We start from the raw sequence: 23959 nt of genomic DNA on the forward strand, positions 1-23959 counted from the left end.
GCTCTACCTGTCAAACCTACATATAGAAGTCTACCCTTCACAGTTGAAATAGAAACTTGTTTTTTTTCTGCATTAAGCTGAGCCTGAAGATTTTTTGCTGTGAGGCACCGATCACGCAAATTTTTGACTCTTAAAAATGTATCTGTAGGACAGACCTATACTTCTAATGCTGGGCTAACACGATTGTAATTTCACCATGTATTACAAATGTGATGTATGCAGTCAAAGTACATTGATTTTTATTGACACTTTATTCACACTTGCGAATATTCAGTGCATATAATATGCATGCTAAAAGGAATGCAACATGTTCGATTTTGCCACATATTATGCGCAACAGAGCCCATTGTTCTCTATGATCGTGCAATCAACACTGTACATAGGCAATTACATACGATATACGTTGGTTAAAATCAGAAATTAGACTATTGTTCCATTTCAAGTTAAAATGTTATATTTTTAAAGCAGTTTTGAATCTTTGAACCATTCCATGTTATTTGCTGGACTTGAACTGTGTGAATGTCAAAAATGACTGGAGTAATGTAGGTGTTCCAAAACTTTTGACTGGTAGTGTTTGCTGTCACCTCTCCTGAAGTAACTGTCAACTTTTGCCATAATTGATTAGGCAAACTCTCCTACATGCTTCGTATACAGCTCCTATGCAGACCTATGTGTCTCCTTGGTTTCAGACTACAAACAAACCCTGTGTATTCTGATCCTGCTCCTTTCCATCTGTACCTTCTTCCTGATAACCTACAGAAAGTGAAAGTAGAGGCAGATGGAAGAGAGTAAGATATGACTGCATGACCAGACTACAAAGGGTTTGTTTGTAATCAGTAACCATGGAACCACATAAATTCTACATCTTATTTTGTTACTGCACTTTATTACAGTATTCCTTGTAAAAAAGATTTCTTAGAATACGTGCACCATATACTAGTAGCACCCTAACAGTCCGGTGGGTGGGCCCGGACCATCCCTGCAACCCGCAGTGTGCTCTGCAGCCTGTTAACCCGTTCCAATCCAATTTGTATCCTGGTTTTCCTAGGGAGTTTACTCATTTTCTGAGATTATACAACGGCGCTATCTGCTGGCTAAAGCCAGTACTGCATGAGGTGAAACGTTGGATAAGCTCAGACAGCAGAGAGGCTGGCAATATATAGCAAGAGAACCCAGACGGTTGTCTTCCAACATCGGAGCTGTACAGCCTTAAATCATAATGTCTTCAGAGGTCAGACAGTGGATTGGAAAGGATTAATAAGCAACGTGGACGATGTAATGGACATTATCCACATCACTCATCGACAGAACGACTGGGTTATTAAGCACACTACAAGCGGCAGGGAGAGTTTGGGCATGCCAACCAGACTGTTAATGCGGCATTAGTATATGGTGCGGGATATATTGAAAATCCGTTCCATAAGATGCTGTATGCTGTAATTAGTTGCAGTAACAAAAAACATGTGGAATTTGCTCTACTTCATTCTCTAATTTTGGCGTTGTATATTTATTTTTTCTGGTGACATTCACTGTTCGGGGGAAATAATACGTTATGTTTCATAGATCAGATGCGATGATACTGGAGTTGAGAGAACATACTCTGTCGAGCTTGATGCTCGTTCGAGTATTAGTGTACTCGATGGTGCTCGTTACTCGAACGAGCATCATGCCGTGTTCGACCCCGCCCCAGTTTTTGGCTCCTCCCCGCTGTCACGTGCCTGTTTTGGCCCCTCCCCGCCGCGACGCAGCGGGCGTCATTGGCAAATTTTTTGTCTGGCAGGCAGGGGAGAGAAAGAGACGAACCTAGGGAAAAAAAAGCTCGGCACCCGGCGTCCCGCATACAAAAATGCTTGAGTCTCCCATTGTAGCCAATGCGGTTCGTTACTCGAGTAGAGCTCTCGAATTTTACAAAAAGCTCGACTCGAATAATGCGCACTCGAGCATTTGGGTACTCACTCATCTCACTCATACTATCAATAATAGCCCTATATGAGGGCCAAATAATGCCGTCACACCATGATAACATATTCCCACCACAGTATTGCTGAAAAAAAAGACCAATATTCCCCCTTACACAGACAGTGATCATATAGCTGTATATACTAGATCTACATAGACACTTTGCAGACCATGTGAGTGATTACAATACCGCTATATCCAGTGATTATAAGTGATGTCTCCTCTGACTGGAGTTGTTCACTTTCCCTTTTCTTCATCTGGCCCAGACTGCCATGATGACTTCTCCTGGTCACAACTTGTCGCTACAGAATTAGACACAGACATCTTTGACTCCTCAATTTTCCAGAGATCTAGCTTTATTTTGCAAACGTATATCATCTCCCCATCCATAGTGCCTCAGATAGCAGTAATGCCACCGGAGGTGGCCCACACAGTAATACCGTAGTATCCCCCTTTTTGTGCTGCACATATTAAGTGCCACTTTTTGTGCCCATCGTGTTGACTTGTTGGAAGTATGGCTGACCATTCCCAGAGTATTGCCACATTGTCAGTAACACACTATAGTCTAGAACATTAAGGTACACCTCCGTGTTCATGGTTCTTGTCTCTAGAACCACCGGACTGAGACCATGCCACGTAAGACATCCCAGACCATAATGGGATGCCGAACTTAACTGTTGGAACAGTGCACTCAGGCAAGAGGTGTTCCCAGAATCCTATACACCCAGGCACATCCATTTTATTTAGAAGATGGGGCAGTGTGATTCATCACTCCATTGAACGTTCTTCCATTGCTCAACCGGCCAATGATGACGCTCCTTGCACCATTGTAGATGGGCCGATGATGGACAACTTGTGTGTAGCGGCAGAACACGTTTATCCAATAGCGTGCAGTTTCCATCACAAAATATGGCTGATACCTCCAAGGGTCTGCATCTTATATAGCATGGTTAAGGACACAACGTGCTAATTAGACACGATCCATTCTACTGATAGGGGTGTCATAATACTTTTGATAGGACAGTGTATGTCAACGTTTCTGTTCCCCTGTGTCGCTTATGAATCAGAATTTTCCCATTTATGCTATTTCCCAGCTCCTTTATAGGCAACCATGTCCTGTTCTTAACCCTTTGCATTGCCTAATCATTGCATTATGGTCTTTAATTACTCTAAATGAATAATTATCACCTCTAATTCTCATTAATGGATGCTTTATGGATTGTTCTTAAATGTTTCAGCTCTTTTCGCATATTGCCATGCACTAATCTACACGGTTTCCAGCAGGGCCGCCTCTGGCATCCTTGCCAGGTCTTGTCACGTCTGCTTGAGCTTTAGCTCCCAGCACGTTCTGTCGTTTGTGATTCATCAAATGCTGGGGAGCAACGTGAAAACCCGACCCGGTGATGGATGATGACAGTTGTATTTATAGAACCGCCATAAGCAGAACACATTTGGCATTATTTATGACATGTGGACTCCAAAGCAAAAATGTGGCTGGCCTGTAAACTCCTGCCTGTGCTTGTAGATATATATGGTGTACACTACTGATTTATTGAATTAAAGGGGAATTTACCGATATAGAATGTATCAAAATGACATCCCCCGGTATTGGGACCATGACTGAAGGCATTTACTGTTGCCATAATCATTTTGTGTTTGCTAGAAATGAGTAGATAATACTACATTTTCTTGGTCTCCATTCTAGCAAAGGTGGCATTTGCTGCGGCTGTTATGGCCAATTTTAAACAAAGCAGTGGTTCTAGTAAATTGGACCCCCATAGGGTTTATTAGCACCATAGGAAGGTAGCAAGTCAGTGGACAAGGCAATGCTTGAAGTTCCTGGAGAGGGCTGTAGGTATAGCATGTGTGTAAAAGTTCAGCTTTAGTAACAGTGGCCCCAAAAGTAGCCCCTGTAGTAACAGTGACCCCTTCAGTAACACTGCCCCCCAAAGTGGCTCCTTTAGTCACAGTGTCCCCAAAAGTGACCCCTTTAGTGATAGTGAGCCCTAAAAGTGACCCCTTTTGTAAGTATCCCCAAATGGGGCCCATTTTGTAACAGTCCCCCAAATGTGCCCACTTTAGTCCCTCAAAAGTGCTTTGTCATAGGCCCTGGTGCAAACGTTCCGCTTGGGCCCCACCTGTCCATATTACCACAATATTGTGTCTCCCAATAGTGGCCCTTTTAGTAACAGTGACCCCTAAATGTGGCCCCTTTTGTAACAGTCTCTCCAAATGGTGCCCCTTTTATAACAGTTTCCACACATGTGGCCTTTTTTGTAACAGTCCCTTTAAATGTGCCACTTATAATAATAGTGCCCCCAAATGTGTCTCCTTTAGTTATAATTACCCCAAATATAGCCCTTTCAGTAAGAGTGCCCTCAATTGTGGCCCCTTAGTAACAGTGCCCCTGAGGTTTGTTCCTTATGCTAATATAGGTCTTCTGACCACCCAGCATTGCTATCACTGTGAACATCACATCACCATCGCCGAGTCACCTTAACCCAGCAGCATCAAAGCCTGACTCCTCAACGGTGTCTGCAGTGCGGTCTGAGCGCTGGAGACCTAAAGGAGTAGTCGGGCTCTGATGCTGCTGGGATAAGTGACTGAGTGGCGGTGACAGGAACTCAAAGTTTCTCTCACCACCGCCCAGTCACATAACCTGGCAGCATCAGAGCCCAACTACTCCTTGGTGTCTCCAGTGCTTGTACTTGGCTGTTTCTATTAGCTACATTGAAATTAATGAAAAGGTAACATGCATGTGCAACCCATGCTCCATTCAATATCCATGTCACTGAGAGTGCAGCAAGTCTGCAGAAAGGAGGAGAGGGGGAATATGAGACCCCCAATCTGAGGATCGGGGTGTGGGGAGGGGAGAGTCTTAGTGGTGAGACCCCTGCTGGACAAACTGACCTTTATAAAGCTATCCTATGGATAGGTGATAAGAGTCAATTTGGGGAAACCAGCAGAATTCAAAGAGCAGCTGTGTATGTGAATACGTACTTAGAAAAATACACACACGCTTCTATGTAAAGGGTGAAATGATATTCAAAGTGCTACCCTGCACTTTCTTCTACCCACTTCCTTCTACCCATGCTAATCCATCCATCTATCCATCCACCCAATCCTCCATCTACCAAACCATCCATCCATCCAGTCATTTATCCATCCATCCATTAACCCTTCCATCCACCCAACCATTTATCCATCTATTCATTCATCCATCCATCCATACATTAACCCATAAATCCACCTAATCATCCATCTACCCAACCATCCATCCATCTATTCATACATCCATCCACCCATCCATCCATTCACCCAGCCATTCATTCATCCATCCAATCATCCATCTACCCAGCCATACATTCATCAATTCACCCAGTCATTCATGCATCCATCCATTCACCCATCCATCCACCCAGCATCCATCCATCCATCCATCCATCTATCCATCCAGCCACTGTACTCATCTCTTGTTTGTCATATTAATTTCCCAAATGAACCAATAATTGATGTCAGATAAGGATAAATCAGAGGGGGGAATGTGGGAAAAATTGTAGCACAGCAGCGTCTCCTGGGTAATATACATCACAGCGTCAGTAGGTGTAATCCTAAGTATGGAAGGACGGGAATTCTCCTTGGAGTTCCTAGATATCCTTGGAGACTTTTGCTTCTGTATTATCAATATTGTTTATAATGAGATATCCACAGACGGGAACATTAAAGCTTCACTAGCCTATTGAGACTGTCTGTCCCCACCTGTTTAATTGGCTAATTAATTATGTTTTTATCTTTTATCTATCTGTCTGATTAAGGATTGCGGCCTTTTTTTTTTTTTTTTGTCGTTTTCGGTTTTCCTCCCCACTTTCAGAAAGTCATAACACTTATTTATCCATAGATGTAGCTGACTGAAGGCTTGTTTTCTGCAGGATAAGTTGTATTTTTCAGTGGTACTATTTTCTGTACCATGATATGTACTGAAAAACGTTAAAAATTTCTAAGTGGAGTGAAATTATAAAAACAAACTAAAATGCAATATCACCATCTTTGGGGGAGTCTTGTTTTACAGCGTACACATTGCAGCAACAATAACATGATGAGTTTATTCTACGGGTCAGTACGATTACGACAATATCACATTTATAGGTTTTATTTTTGCTGTACTACTTATAAAAAATAAAATATAATTTGAAAAAAAAAAATCTACGACCATCTTCTGACTTTTTTTCTGTCGACATAGTTGTGTAAGGGCTCATTTTTTGCAGAATGGCCTATGGTTTCTGGTACTATTTTGGAGTACATTCTGCTTTTTCATCTCTTTTTATTACATTTTTTCTTGGAGATGGGGTAACCAAAAAAGTGCAATTCTGGTGTTTTAGATCTTTTTTTCTGACGACGTTCACCATGTGGAATAAATAATGCATTACTCTTATCGTTCGGACTTTTACGAATGCAGCAGTACTAAATATGTTTTTGGTGTTTTTTTTAATTTTGATTATTTTATTGTAACTTTGGGAAAAAGTTTTCTTTCTACTTTTACAATCTTTTATTTGTTTAAAAAATTAATAACATTAGAGGACCTGAACTTGCGATCATTTGATTGCTCATAGAGCATAGCTTGATAGGCAATCTGCAATGGCAGTGCTGTGGAACATCAGAAGATCTCATTGGGCGTGGGGGGGTGGGGGGTTACTGTTTGGGACCCCAGAATACCGGTTGGGGCATTTCAATGTTGCTGTCATAATTGATAGTGGCATTTAAAGGATTAACAGCTGTAATCAGGGAATTTATGCCCTCATTTGAAGATAGGGAAGCCGCACTGAAAATCGCCACCGCTATAATTGACATGCTGCGGGATTAATTTCCACACCCCATGTCAGTTTCTGTAGTGGATTTTCTACACTGCGTGTGGACAGAATTTGGAGAATTTTATTCACTTTGCTGCTTCAGCGTCCGAGAAGCAGGCCCTCAGCGGAGGAGACAGTGGGGTAGAGATGTTAACCTTGTCAGGGGGCTCTACCATCTTCTCCCTAAGGATAGCTCGGGACCTGACCTCGTTACTACTGGGGGAGATCACAGGGGTAGTAACTATTGTTACCTGAAGTCCAATTTGTCACTCGTGACACCAACATTCCGTCCTCTGCGGTGGATCTTTGGAGATGTAAATTCCAGAGAAATAAAGTAGTCCATGCACAAAGTATACTTTTCTGAACAGGAACTGGGAACGTTCGGTTCTGCTCGTTTACTGAACGAGTATTACTGATAACAGTACAAACAGTTCTTACAATGGTGACACAGGGAGGATTCACGGGGTATTTGGATCTCCACAGTCCCAGTTATCCATAGGCATTAACTCTTTCCGGGTAACTCTCCTTCACTCTCTCCTGCCAGTCACTCACACTTCTCGCTGGTTAGCAGTTCCTTTCCCTCTCTCACGACTCGTGCAGTTTCCACATGTTTCTCTCAGTTCGGGTACATTCGCTTCTTTGGAGGTGGCGACTGAGGCTAGGCCTGGTGGGAACAACGGACCAACTCTCTGACTCTTTCATGATCCTTCTTTCCTTTCTCTTTCTCAGTGATTCTGCTTCCGGACTTCTCATTTAACCACATAAATCTAACATACATCACATGGGCAAAAACCAATCCACGAACAGACAAAACGATACAATTTTTCAGACATCACCAGACATTAACCCTTTCATGCATACAGATATCCAATACACATAAATCTGATGCATTCCACAAAGAAGACATTGCACAAGACAAACACAGAACATTCTAGAGGGGACCCCATTAACTCTGGGCCACTACAATGTTATTTTAAGTCTGCACAGAAAATCTACAGCAAATCTGCCCAGTATGGACTTACTCTTAGACTTTGGGCCTGTAAATTTAAAAGGAGTTTGCATGACTTAGGAAAAAAACAAATAGGGGCAGGGAATAGTGTAAAACAAAGAAATAAGAAATTCGCACCACTTTTTAAAAAGGTTGTACTAGAATTTGAAGTTATTCCCTTATTCCTCCATGCAGACCCCACTTTTACTGGGGCTATGAGCCAGTGCTCCAAGGACTGGCTCTACTGCCTACACCTGTTTCTCCACTGCCGGAAGGGCCTGCTCCTCGGATGGCGCATATGTGCTAGAGGGAAGAATCCTGACATTTCCACCAGTCCCCCATTAGTGTGTGTCAGTATGTATTTATTTATCAATACTTACTACATTAAATGGCTACTTTATTAGTGACACCATCGAGTTGCCCGTCGGGGCCTCCTATGGCCTTCTGAATGGCAGCAATTTGTTATGGCTTCCATCCACAAGCATCAGAGGTCCCCTGCACTATTACTCCACCACCACCATACTGAACTGTTGACACTTGGCAGGAAGGGCTCATCGATTCATGCTGCTTGTCTGAAATTCTAACCTTCCATCAGCATGGTGCAACAGAAATGTAGATTCATCTGACCTGGTTATATTTTCCTGTTGCTTAAAGGGGTTGTCCCGCGCCGAAACGGGTTTTTTTTTTCAACCCCCCCCCCCCCCGTTCGGCGCGAGACAACCCCGATGCAGGGACGTACAGAAAGCTTACCGGAGCGCTTACCTTAATCCCCGCGCTCCGGTGACTTCTATACTTACCTGTGAAGATGGCCGCCGGAATCCTCTTCCTCCGTGGACCGCAGCTCTTCTGTGCGGTCCATTGCCGATTCCAGCCTCCTGATTGGCTGGAATCGGCACGTGACGGGGCGGAGCTACACGGAGCCTGCATTCTGCACGAGCGGCTCCATTGAAGAGAGCAGAAGACCAGGACTGCGCAAGCGCGGCTAATTTGGCCATCGGAGGGCGAAAATTAGTCGGCACCATGGAGACGAGGACGCCAGCAACGGAGCAGGTAAGTAAAAAACTTTTTATAACTTCTGTATGGCTCATAATTAATGCACAATGTATATTACAAAGTGCATTAATATGGCCATACAGAAGTGTATAGACCCACTTGCTGCCGCGGGACAACCCCTTTAATGATACAATTTTGCCCTTCCTTGTTCATTGTAGTCTTGCCTTTCTCTTTGATAGCGATGGCGTTGGAACTGGCCAGCTGCTATTACAACCCATCCATGCTAAAGAATGACAAGTTGTTCATTTGGACGTGTTAGTTGAACTTTGTTTGACTTTGCAGCACCTGTTTGTCAAAATGATTCTTGACATCCTCCTCTGAACCCTTTCATTGACTAGTTGTTTCTATCCACAGGATCCCTTTTAACTGGATGCTTTTCCTCAAGCACACTATTCTTGGTACAGTCTCTATACTGTTATATGAAAAAACCCTGCAAGGTTGACAGTATATGAAATCCTGGCCCTGGCTAGTCTAGCACCGATGACCAGGCCTTGTTAGAAGTTGCTCAGATTGCTCAATGTTTCCAATTTAATGTAGAGTCACACTGAAACTGATCCATAGAAAACTTGTCATTTAATTTTATATCACACTCCGGGGTCATGGGTCTAATTCCCATACAGGGAAGCGCCGATTGTGAAAGAGTCAAGGTCTCTAATGAAATGGCTATTCAGGGTATATCAAACTACTAACAACCACTTGTCCGTGAGTATGTGTGTGGGTGCTTCTCATGCTCCACCCTTGATCACATAACAGTAATGTCATCACAGGTCCTACAGAATATATACAACACAGAGCCTGACCGACAACAGAAGAACAAAGTTAGGGCTCTTGGAATGGGAAGACAAAAATGAAAATACAACTAAGCTGTTATTATCTCAGACACAACTTAGCGGTCGTGTCAAGAGACACCGACCTACCACCACCATAGAGATGTGGCGGGCTGAAGGACCTGCGGTGATGTCACTTCCACATGACCAGAACTGCTGTGGAAAGTACTAAATAGTGGATAAGCACCAACCCAGAGAGCCACCTACAGAGTCGGATAGCAGCTTACAGGACCTGTGATGATGTCACCGTCATGTGATCACCTGTGTGGGTGGAGTCAGTGATCACATGACCAAAGGCTGATCACTATATCCAGGTGTCTGCTGTGCTGGTTGTCATCCCTGCTGGATGAGCTGAAGGGATCAGGATGTAGCAGAGCTGTGTGTGTGATGTCTGGGAATCAGGATGGATGTGGATGTAGCACAGATGTGTGTGTAATGTGTGAGAATCAGCATGGATGTAGTAGAGATGTGTGTGTGATGTGTGGAATCAAGATGGATGTGGAAGTAATAGAGCTCTGTGTGATGTGTGGGAATCAGCATTGATGTAGTAGAGTTGTGTGTGTAATGTGAGGGAATCAGGATAGATGTAGTAGAGCTGTGTGTGTAATGTCTGGCTATCAGGACGGATGTAGCAGAGCTGTGTGTGTAATGTCTGGCTATCAGGACGGATGTAGCAGAGCTGTGTGTGTGATGTCTGGAAATCAGGATGGATGTAGCAGAGCTGTGTGTGTGTGATATCTAGAAATCAAGATGGATGTAGGATGTAGCATGTAGCAGAGCTGTGTGGCGCATTGTGCCACCAGAAACAGTGGTACTATAACTTCCTAATAATTACTAGTCTTGTATAAATAACGCGGGCCTTTTTCTCTGTTTCTTTCTTAAAGGGACATCCAGGCTGGAGCGCATCTCTCATTTAATCGACAGTTTTATGATGAACATTGGTCAAAACATCGAGTGGTTACTTGTCTTGATTGGTCACTGCAGGTAATACAGATAAGTGTGTAATGATGTTAATAGTCATATAACATGTAAGACTGACCAGGGTCTAAACTCATTTATGATCTTTTGGTTGAATGGACAGTAATCCTGGCAGTTATGTTACAAAAATCTAGTAGTAAGTATTCCCAGAAGAGTGGAGACTGCTGTAGCAGGTTTTAGAGGGAGTTTTCAGCTCTTGAAAACTGATGACCTATCCACAGTATGGGTGATCAATAGATAGGTCGTCAGCTGGTGATTAGCGTGCTCCACCTATGAAAATCCCCTATCACTCATACAGCAGGAAGCAGAAAGCTCCATACATTGTACAGTGGCCCAGCATAGTATTGCAGACACACCTCTAATTCACTTCAACACCATGCTGGGCCAATGTACAGAGCATTCTACTTATTGCTCAGTACAGTACTATCTACAATAAATAGCCACTTTTATTGCCACTCTACTAGCACATTGGATCTTTTTAGGCTTTCTAAACCACAGCAATTCATCGTAGCGTCCATCCACAGGTATCAGAGCTCCCAAGCCCTGTGAATAGCTGATCGACTGCTGTCCCAGGCTGCAAATCCCTGCCGATCAGCTATCAATGACTTAACCCGTGGATGGTTTATCAACCACATACTAATTTCACAGTGCTATACACAGATTATCCTCATTTGAGCTCCGTTTCCATTGGAGCTCACATTCTACAATTACCTATTAGTACATTTTTGAAGTGTGGGAGAAAACCAGATTACCCAGAGAAAACTCAGGCAAACACAGGGAGAACATACGAACTCCATGCAGATGTTGCACTTGGTTGGATTTGAACCCTGAACCCCAGAGCTGCAATGCTGACCACTGTGGCCTAGAATTAAATGTTCCTTGTCTCTCATCCGTCTAACATGTATATGGCTCACTTTATACCATGGGCTGCATTCACACGAACGTATATCGGCTCGGTTTTCACGCCGAGCCGATATACGTCGTCCTCATCTGCAGGGGAGGGGGAGGATGGAAGAGCCAGGAGCAGGAACTGAGCTCCCGCCTCCTCTCTGCCCCTCTGCACTATTTGCAATGGGGAGAGGTGGGATGGGGCGGGGCTAATTCTCGGAACTTAGCCTTGCCCCGTCCCGCCTCCTTTCATTGCAAATAGTGCAGAGGGGCGGAGAGGAGGCAGAGAGGGGGTGGAAGCTCAGTTCCTGCTCCTGGCTCTTCCATCCCTCCCCTGCAGATGAGGACACCGTATATCGGCTCGGCGTGAAAACCGAGCCGATATACGTTCGTGTGAATGCAGCCTTAGGGCGCCTACCCACTTGCGATTTTTTTTTCCTGTGATGTTTTGCGTTTTTTCTCAAGAGCAATTAGTATAGAATGTGTTCTTATCCATCTGGGTTTTTTTTTCCGTTTCGTGAGGTTTTTTCACATAGGAACTGTCAGTTGCATATGTGTCCTTATTTTTCTCTTAATGCACCCATGATTGTCAATGGAGGGCTGCAAAAAACGCCGCAAAAAACGCGCAAAAACGCCATGTTTTTCACGCGCGAAAATTGGCAACGCAAGTGGGTAGGCGCCCTCAGGGTCAGAATAAATGTTAAACCTCTTATAAATCTGTGTTTCAGTATCCAGAACTAATGGTCGCATCTTATAATAATAATGAAGATGCCCCTCATGAACCTGATGGAGTTGCCTTAGTATGGAACATGAAGTTCAAGAAAACCACTCCAGAATATGTATTCCATTGTCAGGTAAGGCCAGATTGTGTCATGATTAATGGATGAACATTCACGATAGATAGATAGATAGATAGATAGATAGATAGATAGATAGATAGATAGATAGATAGATAGATAGATAGATAGATAGATAGATAGATAGATATGAGATAGATAGATAGATAGATAGATAGATAGATAGATAGATAGATAGATATGAGATAGATAGATATGAGATAGATAGATAGATAGATAGATAGATAGATAGATAGATAGATAGATAGATAGATAGATATGAGATAGATAGATAGATAGATAGATAGATAGATAGATAGATAGATAGATTGATTGATAGATAGATATGAGATAGATTGATTGATTGATAGATAGATATGAGATAGATTGATTGATAGATAGATATGAGATAGATTGATTGATAGATAGATATGAGATAGATTGATTGATAGATAGATAGATATGAGATAGATAGATATGAGATAGATAGATTGATAGATAGATAGATAGAAATTAGATATGAGATAAATATGAGATAGCTAGATAGATATTAGAGATATATTAGATAGATATGAGATTGATTGATAGATATGAGATAGATTGATAGATAGATAGATAGATAGATAGATAGATAGATAGATAGATAGATAGATAGATAGATAGATATGAGATAGATAGATAGCTATGAGATAGATAGATTGATAGATAGATAGATAGATAGAAATTAGATATGAGATAAATATGAGCTAGCTAGATAGATATTAGATAGAGATATATTAGATATATATGAGATAGATAGATAGATAGATAGATAGATAGATAGATAGATAGATAGATATGATATAGATAGTTAGATATGAGATAAACATGAGATGGATACCGGTAGATAGATATTAGATAGAGATATATTAGATAGATATGAGCTAGATAGATAGAAATTAGATATGAGATAAATATCAGATAGCTAGATAGTTATTAGATAGAGATATATTAGATAGATATGAGATTGATAGATAGATATGATATAGATAGTTAGATATGAGATAAATATGAGATGGATAGATAGATATGAGATAGATATGAGATAGATAGATTAATTAAAGATAACATAACAGTGAATTTATTCATTTTTGGCATTTAAAATCTCATCTACAAATGCACTATACTGTGAAATAGTAACCCTTTATGGGGAGCAGCACACAAGGTGCCGCAGGTAGATTTCACAAGTTTTCCAATCACACATAGGCGGATTCATACGAAGATTGTGACTTTTGTTCACCACTTTAGGCAGACCAGCAGCACAGGTAGGGGGTCACAAACCAGGTTGTTCCCATCTTATCGGCATGAACATGTTGGTGTACTTCTATGCATATCGGCATTCAAGTGTCCGTGAAACAGAATATATGTTATGTGGGATGCAGCAGAGACAAATACTCTGGATGTTATGTTCCCAAGACATGTGCCCCTTCCGGTGCTATTCGACTGCATTTTGTCTCTATCCTTTACAGTCATTATTTTTTTTTATGCTAATTTGTTTTAAATTAAGTCTCTTTGGTTATTTTAGCGCTGGAACAAACAGCCCCACGTACAAACATCCCCTCGTGCAAAACTAGAAAGATCTCTTTTGCCCCCCGGAGAGGTATTTCTGTGGACATCTTGTATTTTAACCATCTAAACATGCAGTCTGTAGAGGTTCTTTCTTTGCTTTCCTGTTTGGGACACCTCCCGAGTGAAGTTGCTGTTGGTTGCCATAGTAACTGGAGGCCTGTGGATTACGAGTACATTTTCCGAGCCTCCCTCTGCCCACTCATATGCACTACATCATTCCTATTCCGTCTGTCTATCACACGACGTTCATGATAAAATCTGACTTCTACACTGTGGGATGACGTCTGCCCACCGCCGCGCCGTCTTCATGACAGCTGTGATTTTTTTTTCTTTGCTTTTTTATAGCCCCTTGTTACTATATAAAAATGATATATAGAAAAATTAAACAAGTGACTAACTTATAGTAACAGCACAAGCCATGTAGTCAGGGTTGGATTATCTAGATAGTAGAGAGGGCACAAGGAGCCGGTGCTCCAGCATCTTCAGGGGCCAAGGGGGCCTCCAAACCGATTGTTTTAATCCCTCCTGGATTGGGAGAATCATGCTCCCATTTTTCCACAAAAGGCTTAAACAATACAATTACGTAATCGTGTCTTTTCCATGAAGTCCCAATTAGCCCGGGTTACAGGATGGAAGAGGCTTGGACTCTTAATGTGACTGTGATAAAGGGTCATGGTCTGTTTTTGCCCAGGGGCTTTTATCAACCGCAACTTGGCCCTTCGATGGCGCCGTCAACTCTGTATTTACAGTGATACCAGTGTCAATGTGATGTTTGCCACACTTCTACCATTGTGACCCTGGATGCTGTTGAATTGATACTCTGCAGATGCCATCTCAGCTGTGATAGCCTGAATTATGGTTATTATAGACTTCTTTAAAATCAATCACTAAAGACTTGGGGTGGCTTTACACTCTCAAAAGAGTGATTATTTGCAACCGTTGGCTTGTGTAAACATGGGACTCGACAAGGTGAGAGGAGTTACTCGCCTAAAAACCAAGCGACTGCAGGGACGGCTTTTGGTTAGATGGCGGCTCTACCAGCGGAGCACAACGAAGTGTATATCGGCTGCCATTTTCACGGCCGGCCAATATACGCTACCATCTGATGCATTGGATTTCAATGCATCAGATCAGACGGGCAATTTTCCCACCGCGTAAAAGCACTTGGCCAGTCAAAATATATAGAATGAAACAAGAAAAAAGGCCCAGCGCTCCAACGAAACAAATCCAACCGGAAAGAACAGAAGATTAGTCTAGGATCTTTAATCTAAGATACGTATACGACGCGTTTCGTCGCAGTACAGCAACTTTTTCAAGTATATCAGTCAAAACAGCGCATTTCGCCCGGGCGCTTTTATGCCGGCTAGAAAAGATAGTCCTGGAACTATTTTTCTGTCCGGAATACATTGGCCAATGCATAGACTCCTATGGGAGCCAATGACAGCGGCCGAAGAAGGGAGGTGGGAGGGAGTTTAGCAGCGTGACTGATAAACTCCCTCTTCCTTCTCTCCTCTCCACCTCTTGCCACTGTTTGCACTAGGAAAGGGCGGGGCGGTAGCTTAGCAACTAGCTAGTTGCTATGTTCCCGCCCTGTCCCGCCCCCTCCCATTACAAAAAGCCGGCAAAGGGCGGAGACGGGCTGGGAGCTTAGCACACTGGCTCCCGCCCCTGTCACACCCTCTCCCCTTGCCGAGAAGCGGCAAGGGGGCGGAAAAGGGGAAGGTAGTTTAGCAGAGCTGAACTGTCTTCCCACGCCCGACAGTATCTGCGCCGCACCCGGCCGTCTGAATGGGCGCAGAAACGGCAGTTTTGTGCACCCATTCACACGTTTTTACGGCACCAGCGGGCACACGTAAAAACGCCTATGCCTGTGTGAAAGACCCCTTAGGGTGAAAACACATACTGGACGTTCCCAGCCAAACTATGGTGACCTCTTTGTGGTCCCACTCAGTAATACGACCTCTTTTCTGTCCACAAATAGTAAAAGCAACCCCCTCTATGTCCCCAAATAGTAATAGTGATCTCTTCTGTACCCCCTCTTAGTAGCAAGATCTCCTCCGTGTCCCGATGTACCGATAGTAATAGGACCCTCTTTGGTGACCCCATGCTTTTTTAGGGCAATCCAGCCCCACTGCTAAAACTCCAGCTGAGATAGCCGAGTTCAAGCATTCAGCTATCTTCGGTGGTCCCAGTGAAGTGATCGGAGTGGAGGTGTGCATGTGTATCCCCAGTTACCCCACATTTTGGGATGTGCCAAGGCTGCTTTACAGATGAAGAATATGGTGAGAAAACCCCTTTAAGGTGGCAAATAACTTTTATAAGTAATGCAGAAGTCTCACCAACTAGATGCCTTCACTTATATGGCTGCCCTATGATTGATTGAGGTAAGAAGGGGATTGGGACCTCCATAAATCCTTCACTTATATTTAGCCCCTTCCCCACTGTAACATATAAAGCTTATATGTAGTATATTCATGAGCCAGTCTGAGGATATTAGTGAAAACCAGTGGAGCGAGAACCTGAGATTCTGTGAAAGCCTTCTAAGCGCATAGTAGGTGTTGAGATCCAGCTGAGAACATAGCAGAAATGGGATTACATTTTTGCCATGAGCCTTGCTGAAGAATTATGGGTGTTTTCTTAATGACAAGAAGGCTGACTCACTTGTGTGGTTTGTTTGGCGCTGCACCGAGATTTTACATTTCATCACTTTTTATAGTATTTTTTTTTTCGGTAATATAGGTTGCTTTGCCAAAAGGTGAAGATTTAGGTAATTGAAGCCTGTTTGCCTTGCGTTAGTTGCAGTCAAAAGAGATTAGTTACAGGTGTTCCTTAATTAAGTTGGCAGGGCACCCCTCATCCAAGGTCATTGACACCTTCCTTGTAATGTGTTCAGCTGAAATGCCCACCACCCTGCCAGCTTCTTAAAGGAGTTTTCCACCTTCATGTAAATAGACCGTATAGTACAATAAAAAATCCTGTAATATTCTAATATACATACTGCTTCAAAATCTCACCATTTTTAGGATTTCTGCTTGCTGTCAGTGAATAGGAATATTCTTGTTTAAATGAAAGAGATAAAAGTCTCTACAGACTTGATATGTCTCACAATTGAGGGTTTGTAACAATTGTATCAAGTCTAGACAATCATCTGTGAGCTAAGCACATCAACAGCACAAATTTCTATGTTGCCCTGGTAGTTTGTTACAATGTATTAGTGCAGGTAAAATGTATCAATCAAGGGCCCTGCCTTTTAGGCTCATAGAGGAATGTCTGGACTGGACATAGTCTATGCATGCGGATTACTTGCATTCCCATGTAAAATCACAGATAACATACAGGGAGGATTATTACAAATGATCTCGCTAATTTGAAACACTCATCAGCCATTTAATAACACTCAGATGCATAAATCTGATATCAATGTAAACAGAAACTCAAAAGGTTTTGTTGCACAACATCAAAAATGTTTTACACATCAGATCAATATGAGCACCCTTTGTCACTCGAAACACATGGGGCCTGTAGTTAAGTTCTTGCCATACACAGATGGCTGCAAAAGGTGGCATGTAGACTCTAACACTCCCCCAGAGATACAAAACCACAAGGCATCAGGTCCGGGGAATGTGGAGGCCAAGGTAAAAGTTCACTAGCATCACCACCAGCACGGCCAATCCATCTGTTTGTTAGTTGCTGCTCACTTCTGACTTGGAATGTAGGCCATCACCCTTAGCACTTTGAGGTAAATAAGTACTTTTATGCCACAGTGCTTGCAGAAGGACCATCGCACAGCCCACATGAAAACATCAGATCATTAATGGGTTGCCACCTTCCTTGATCCCCACTACAGTGCCAAAATGACAAATCTCATTCTGGCATTGGAGAGCGACCTCAAATTGCAGCAGTATCGGGACAGACTGTTATGCAGCTTAAGTAGAGCATTTTCGCATAGCTGCGAGGTTGCATTCGCAATGGATTGCAGCTCTGTGACTCATGGCGGATGCGCAGGAAGCCGCTGCAACAGCACCACCACTGGTGGCAGGAGAAGTCTAACAGGGGTGGGGCATAGTTTTTTCAGTCTGTCACAGCCTGCAGCAAAAGCACAGAGTAGGACTCACAGTCATAGGCAATACTTATCTTTGATGGTCCAAGACTATGTCAGCTCCCACGTGGATGTACTCAGACATGGCATTTGCCCCTTTGACTTCTGAGTGTGTAAGTTGGATGATTGGCCAGAGCTTGCACAACATGCTTTAGAGGTGCCAGCCTGCCCTGGTGCCAGTGCGCTATCAGAAAGGGTGTTCAGCACAGCTGGGGGTGTGATAACTGACAGATACATCCGCCTGTACACAGACAATGTGGATCGCCTGACGTTTTTAAAAATGACCCAGGCATGGATTTCACTAGACTTCTGAACTCCCATGGCAGATTCCACTGATTAGTTAGCACACTGGTAATTTTACTCACATATAAGTATAGATTTGTATTAAAGACCACATTGTGCCTCCAAAGTGCTGTTGTTGCTGCTGGTGGCGATGGTAGTGCTCTCCTTCCCCTGCCTCTGCCATGTTTCCTCCTCCTACTTCCCCCTAATGAAAAATATGTCAATATGGAAATACAGAGTTACAATTCTCATGTTTCCACCAGAAAGACACTTACATAGTAACATAGTATGTAAGGCCGAATGAAGACAATGTCCATCTAGTCCAGCCTGTCTATCCTCCTGTGTTGTTGATCCAGAGGAAGGCAAAAAAACCCAAGAACAGAAGCCAATTAGCCCTTTTGGGGGAAAAATTCCTTCCCGACTCCCTAATGGCAATCAGACTGTTCCCTGGATCAACCCCTAATAGTTCCTACCTGCCTATATACCAGGATTGACACTTAACCTAATATTTATATCCTGTAATATCCTTCTTCTCCAGAAAGACATCAAGTCCCCTTTTAAACTCCTCTATGGATTTTGCCATCACCACTTCCTCCGGTAGAGAGTTCCACAGTCTAACTGCTCTTACAGTAAAGAACCCCTTTCTGTGTTGGTGATGAAACCTACTTTCCTCTAATCGTAGCGGATGTCCTCTTGTTACCGTTGTGGTCCTGGGTGTAAACAGATCGCGGGAGAGATCCATGTGCTGTCCCCTCATGTACTTATACATGGCTATTTGGTCCCCTCTTAACCTTCTTTCTTCTAGAGTAAATAGTCCCAATTTGGATAGCCTCTCTGGGTATTCCAGTCCCGTCATTCTATGTATTAGTTTAGTTGCCCTTCTTTGAACCCCCTCAAGCACTGTGACATCTTTCCTGAGCACCGGTGTCCAGAATTGTACGCAGTATTCCATGTGAGGCCTGACAAGTGCCTTATATAATGGAAGGATAATGTTCTCGTCCTTCGCCCCTATACCTCTTTTAATGCACTCCAAGACTTTATTTGCCTTTACAGCAGCTGACTGGCATTGGTTACTCCAGTTTAGTCTATTATCCACTAGTACCCCTAGGTCCTTTTCCATATCACTTTTCCCTAGTGGTACCCCATTTAGTGTATATTGGTGACATCCGTTTCTCCTGCCCATGTGCATAATCTTACATTTTTCAACATTGAACTTCATTTGCCATTTTTCTGCCCAAGCCCCCAGCTTATCCAGGTCCGTTTGTAGCCGCACATTGTCCTCCGTTGCATTAATTATATTGTATAATTTTGTGTCATCTGCAAATATTGATATTTTGCTGTGCATCCCCTTTATCAGGTCATTGATAAATATGTTGAACAGAGCTCTCAATGTGCTGTTGCTGGTCGTGGTGGTGGAACTGCTACTGCTCTCCTTCTTCCGCCATGTTTCCTCCTCCACCTTCTTCCAAAATGCGAATATTTTAAGGCTGTATCTATACAATTTTTCCTTGGAGAAGGCCTGTGCTTGGTGGTTCTGTTCAGTTCTGTTCAACTAATGATGAGTAATTTGTGGAATTTATTGGGCCATGTCGGTATCAGGCCCATTTCATCACAGTCATTGGGAATTGGGACGGATGATTCTGACTGCCTTTAAAGTGCATGGGAATTTTGAAAATTTTGCCCTGTCTCCACAGTACCCCTTTTAGTATATCCCTAAAAACAGGATAGGGAGTAATTGCCTGATCAGTGGAGATTCCATTACAAGAAAAGGAAACAAAGTTTTTTTCTGTAAAAATGTTTAGATACCATGGTCAGCAATGACTGCAGCATCTGCAGGGTTAAACTGTGTAGAAGAGTGATTAGGTGAGCAAGTTTTCGGGGAAAAAAAACCCCAAATATGTGACAATCAGAGAGCAAATGTAATATCTGATTGATGGAGGGGTGATAACATGAATATAAATCCATGTCCCCTCCCTTGTGACAGGGAAATATATAGGAGCATCACAAATCCCTGCTGCTGGTCTCCCCTCCCTCTTCCTCTCTCTGAAAGTGGAGAGCTGTAAATTCCATATTCCAGACCCCATTTGAAACAGCTATAGCTCTGGTTTCATAAGGGGTACAAACATGCTTTTGGTGTAATTTTAATCCAAGCATTTTAACTAGAGATGAGCGAGCATACTCGCTAAGGGCAATTACTCGAGCGAGTATTGTCCTTAGCGAGTACCTGCCCGCTCGGAAGAAAAGATTCGGGTGTCGGCGCGGGTGAGCGGTGAGTTGCGGAAGTGAGCAGGGGGGAGCGCGGGGAAGAGAGTGAGAGATCTCCCCTCCATTCCCCCACGCTCTCCCCCGCCGCTCCCTGCCCCCCGCCGGCACCCGAATCTTTTCTTCCGAGCGGGCAGGTACTCGCTAAGGACAATGCTTGCTCGAGTAATTGCCCTTAGCGAGTATGCTCGCTCATCTCTAATTTTAACCTTAAAATGACACCAAAAGCATGTATCCCATATATGAACAGCAGCTAGTTCCACTCAGGATCTGGTTCTTTTGATACATCAGTATTATACAGTGCACATGGTAGTTGAGGGACCCTGTTACTGATTTTGCATTGGGGTCCAGAAACGTTAAGTTACGGCTCTAAAGGTGCAAGCAGTTCACTGCTATATAACACTAGCTTACCAAGCTGGCGGGGAGGGTAAGTGACTCATGCATTTGTAGATAATGACCGCTTCTCTGTGGAAAAGCACATCGACTCCTGACATCTATATCCGTGACTCAGAGATCTACAGTATTCTTGACATGATGTACCCTGCACAATCTAATTACCATCATTAAGAACTAATGACATATGTTAAGTAAAAAGAGCATCCGGGAACGTTCAGAAGACGTCTTGTAAGTGTAGAGAATGGTCCATGAAGCTCTGCATTATGTTACAAGGGTATTAAAGAAGATAATCTGCAGTGTCCAAACTTGTTACAATGACCCCCCTCCCCCCATTATATAGTACTTACTTTGCCACATTACACATTTTTACATACTATAGGTTGCTTTAAGGAGATTCTGTCAGCCCTTTATGTCACCCAAAACAGTTGACAGCGAATAGGTCACGTGGAAACCAGTTTAAACATGCCTATTTTGAAGTCAGGAAGAAGCTCCTCTCTACGTGCACATAACACACAGATCTGCTACATGCATGTCACACACACAGCACTGCTACATACATTGTTAATCACATACAAGAAGGACCAGAAGCAGCACAGCACTGGAGATGAAGGATCTGTGATAATGTCACCATCATGCCCCGCCCCTGATCACATGATGGTGACACTCATCCCAAGTGAATGACTTACATGCTCTTCCCCTGATCACATGACAGGGACATCATTAAAGGTCCTGCATCCTTGTGCAGAATACAGGTGGACTACAAACCCCCTGCAGCCTCAGTTGCTATGGAATACTAACGAACACCTAGCCGGACAGCAGCCATGTGCATACAGAACCTGTGATGATGTCACCATCATAGGATAAGGGGCAAAGCATGTAACTCTCATTGGGATTGAAGGACCTTTGATGATGTCACCATCACATGATCAGGGGCAGAGCATGTAAGTCACTCACAAACCCACTCACGCACAGACATACAGGTCATCATTAGTAGTTTGACTAGGTGTGAGCTCTGACAGGAATATAAAACAGGCCTGTTACAGAAAGTAAAGTTGGAGTGAAGTACCAGGACTATTCCATGAACCTTAAATAGCAGAGAGAGTGGTTTTCTGCACTTTGAGTTTCCGATAGACCATGCTTGTAGTAGTAGAGTGCTAGCACACAGTTCTTCTTTAGGGGTTATCTTTTATGTGATCTATATTTCTGTGCAATAGGACTGATCTTCACAAAACCTTACTGATATTGTTCTTCAGGTATTGCTGTTATCACATAATGCACACAAAATGTTATTACTCCTAAGATGAAGTTAGCCGTAGTTAGTGCCAACCTATTTAAAGGTAACTGATTGCATAATTGTCATCTTAACATTGTTCTCTTCCATTCCTTTATCCTTAAGGGAACTGTCAGCTCTAAACAGCACCATAAAGTTTTGGCCTTATGAGGCATATAACTTTCACTTTGAATTTGCAGAATACCAGATGGCAGTGCGTGCATTCTCCCATAGACTTCTATGGAGGAGCACACGCACGGCAATCTGAAAAGTCAGATTTTCCTGCTGCACACAGACTTCAGGTATTCCGCCTATTAAAGTGAAGTTAAATGAATCAGAAGCTCATAACGTAATTTAGCATTATAATATTATGACTTGTTTTACAAAGCTGCAGAGGCATTGTTTTACCCATGATCGTCCCCCATCCCCAGCTTAGTTCTCCAGTGCTAATGACCTGTATGTTCCGCTGTTTTACTGGTCAGGCATGCTCAGTGCCTTCAAATTCTGTAATGACAACTTATTACAGTTTGTTCATTTAAGAATGCACACTCGTTAGTAACTTGCAATGAAGCATTGTGGGAGATGTAGTTTTTCCATTGCCTGTTGGCCATTTTAACCCCTTAATGACACGGCCTATTTTGGCATTGAGGACCAAGCGATTTTTGGTATTTTTCCATCTCCATTTTTTAAAAGCCATAACTTTTTTATTTTTCCGTGGACGCGGCCGTATAAGGGCTTGTTTTTTTGCGTGGCGAACTGTAGTTTTTATCGGTGCCACTTTTGGGTACATAGACTATATCATAAAACTTTTATTATTTTTTTTATGATAACAGGGAGAGAAAACGCATCAATTCTGCCATAGCTTTTTTTTTTTTTTTTTTTTTTACAGCGTTAATAATGCAGCATAAATGACACACTAAATTTTTGGAAATCTTTTTTTTTTCTCTATAGCTGCATTCAAAGTCCTGTAACTTTTTTATTTTTCTATGTACAGAGCTCTATAAGGGCTTATTTTTTGTGAGACGAGCTGTAGTTTTTATTGGTACCATTTTGGGGAATGTACGGCTTTTTTGATCACTTTTATTGCATTTTTTGGGAGGCAAAATGCTAAAAATTAGCATTTTGCCTCTGATTTTTAGCTTTATTTTTTAACGCTTTTTGCCGTACAAAATAAAAAGCATGTTCAACTTTTTGTACTCGTTGTTACGGAAGCGTCAATACCCAATATGTGGGGTTTTAATTTTTTTTTACCCTTTTTTATGCGAATATTAGAAAAAGCATAAAAAAGTGGGGTTTTTTTACATTTTTCTTTTTTTTACATATTTATTTTCTTTTTTTACACTATTTGAGTCCCTCTGAGGGACTTGCAGCACTCTGCCTATGATCGCTGTGATAAGGCATGGCAGAGCTACTGCTCTGCCATGCCTTATCGCTTATACAGCGATCATAGGCATTGGCAATATAGGACGCCAGTGTCTGGCATCCTGTTGCCATGGTGACAGGCCGGGCTCTCGCGTTCACAGGGAACTCTTTCCCTGCCGCGATCTACTTAGATCGCGGCAGGGAAGGGGTTAACAGCGGGACGCCGGCTGTTACTGACAGCCGACTCCCGCTGCGGGATAGCGCGAGGTCAGTAATGATCTTGCGCTATCCCGATGACGTACCG

The 23959-nt window shown here is 42.9% G+C and overlaps 1 protein-coding gene across 5 annotated transcripts in view; it reads left to right on the forward strand.

The window, feature by feature from the left end:
- The window catches only part of DYNC1I1 (dynein cytoplasmic 1 intermediate chain 1), a 379676-nt gene that overhangs the window by 184044 nt on the left and 171673 nt on the right, over window positions 1-23959 (forward strand). For all 5 annotated transcript variants that reach the window (XM_066584515.1, XM_066584520.1, XM_066584516.1 and 2 more), the window contains 2 exons: window positions 10559-10658; window positions 12269-12394. In XM_066584515.1, the coding sequence (XP_066440612.1) occupies window positions 10559-10658; window positions 12269-12394 (226 nt within the window). The remainder of the gene's footprint in view (window positions 1-10558; window positions 10659-12268; window positions 12395-23959) is intronic.

The sequence above is a fragment of the Eleutherodactylus coqui genome, chromosome 12 (assembly GCF_035609145.1).
Source record: "Eleutherodactylus coqui strain aEleCoq1 chromosome 12, aEleCoq1.hap1, whole genome shotgun sequence".
Taxonomy (NCBI): domain Eukaryota; kingdom Metazoa; phylum Chordata; class Amphibia; order Anura; family Eleutherodactylidae; genus Eleutherodactylus; species Eleutherodactylus coqui.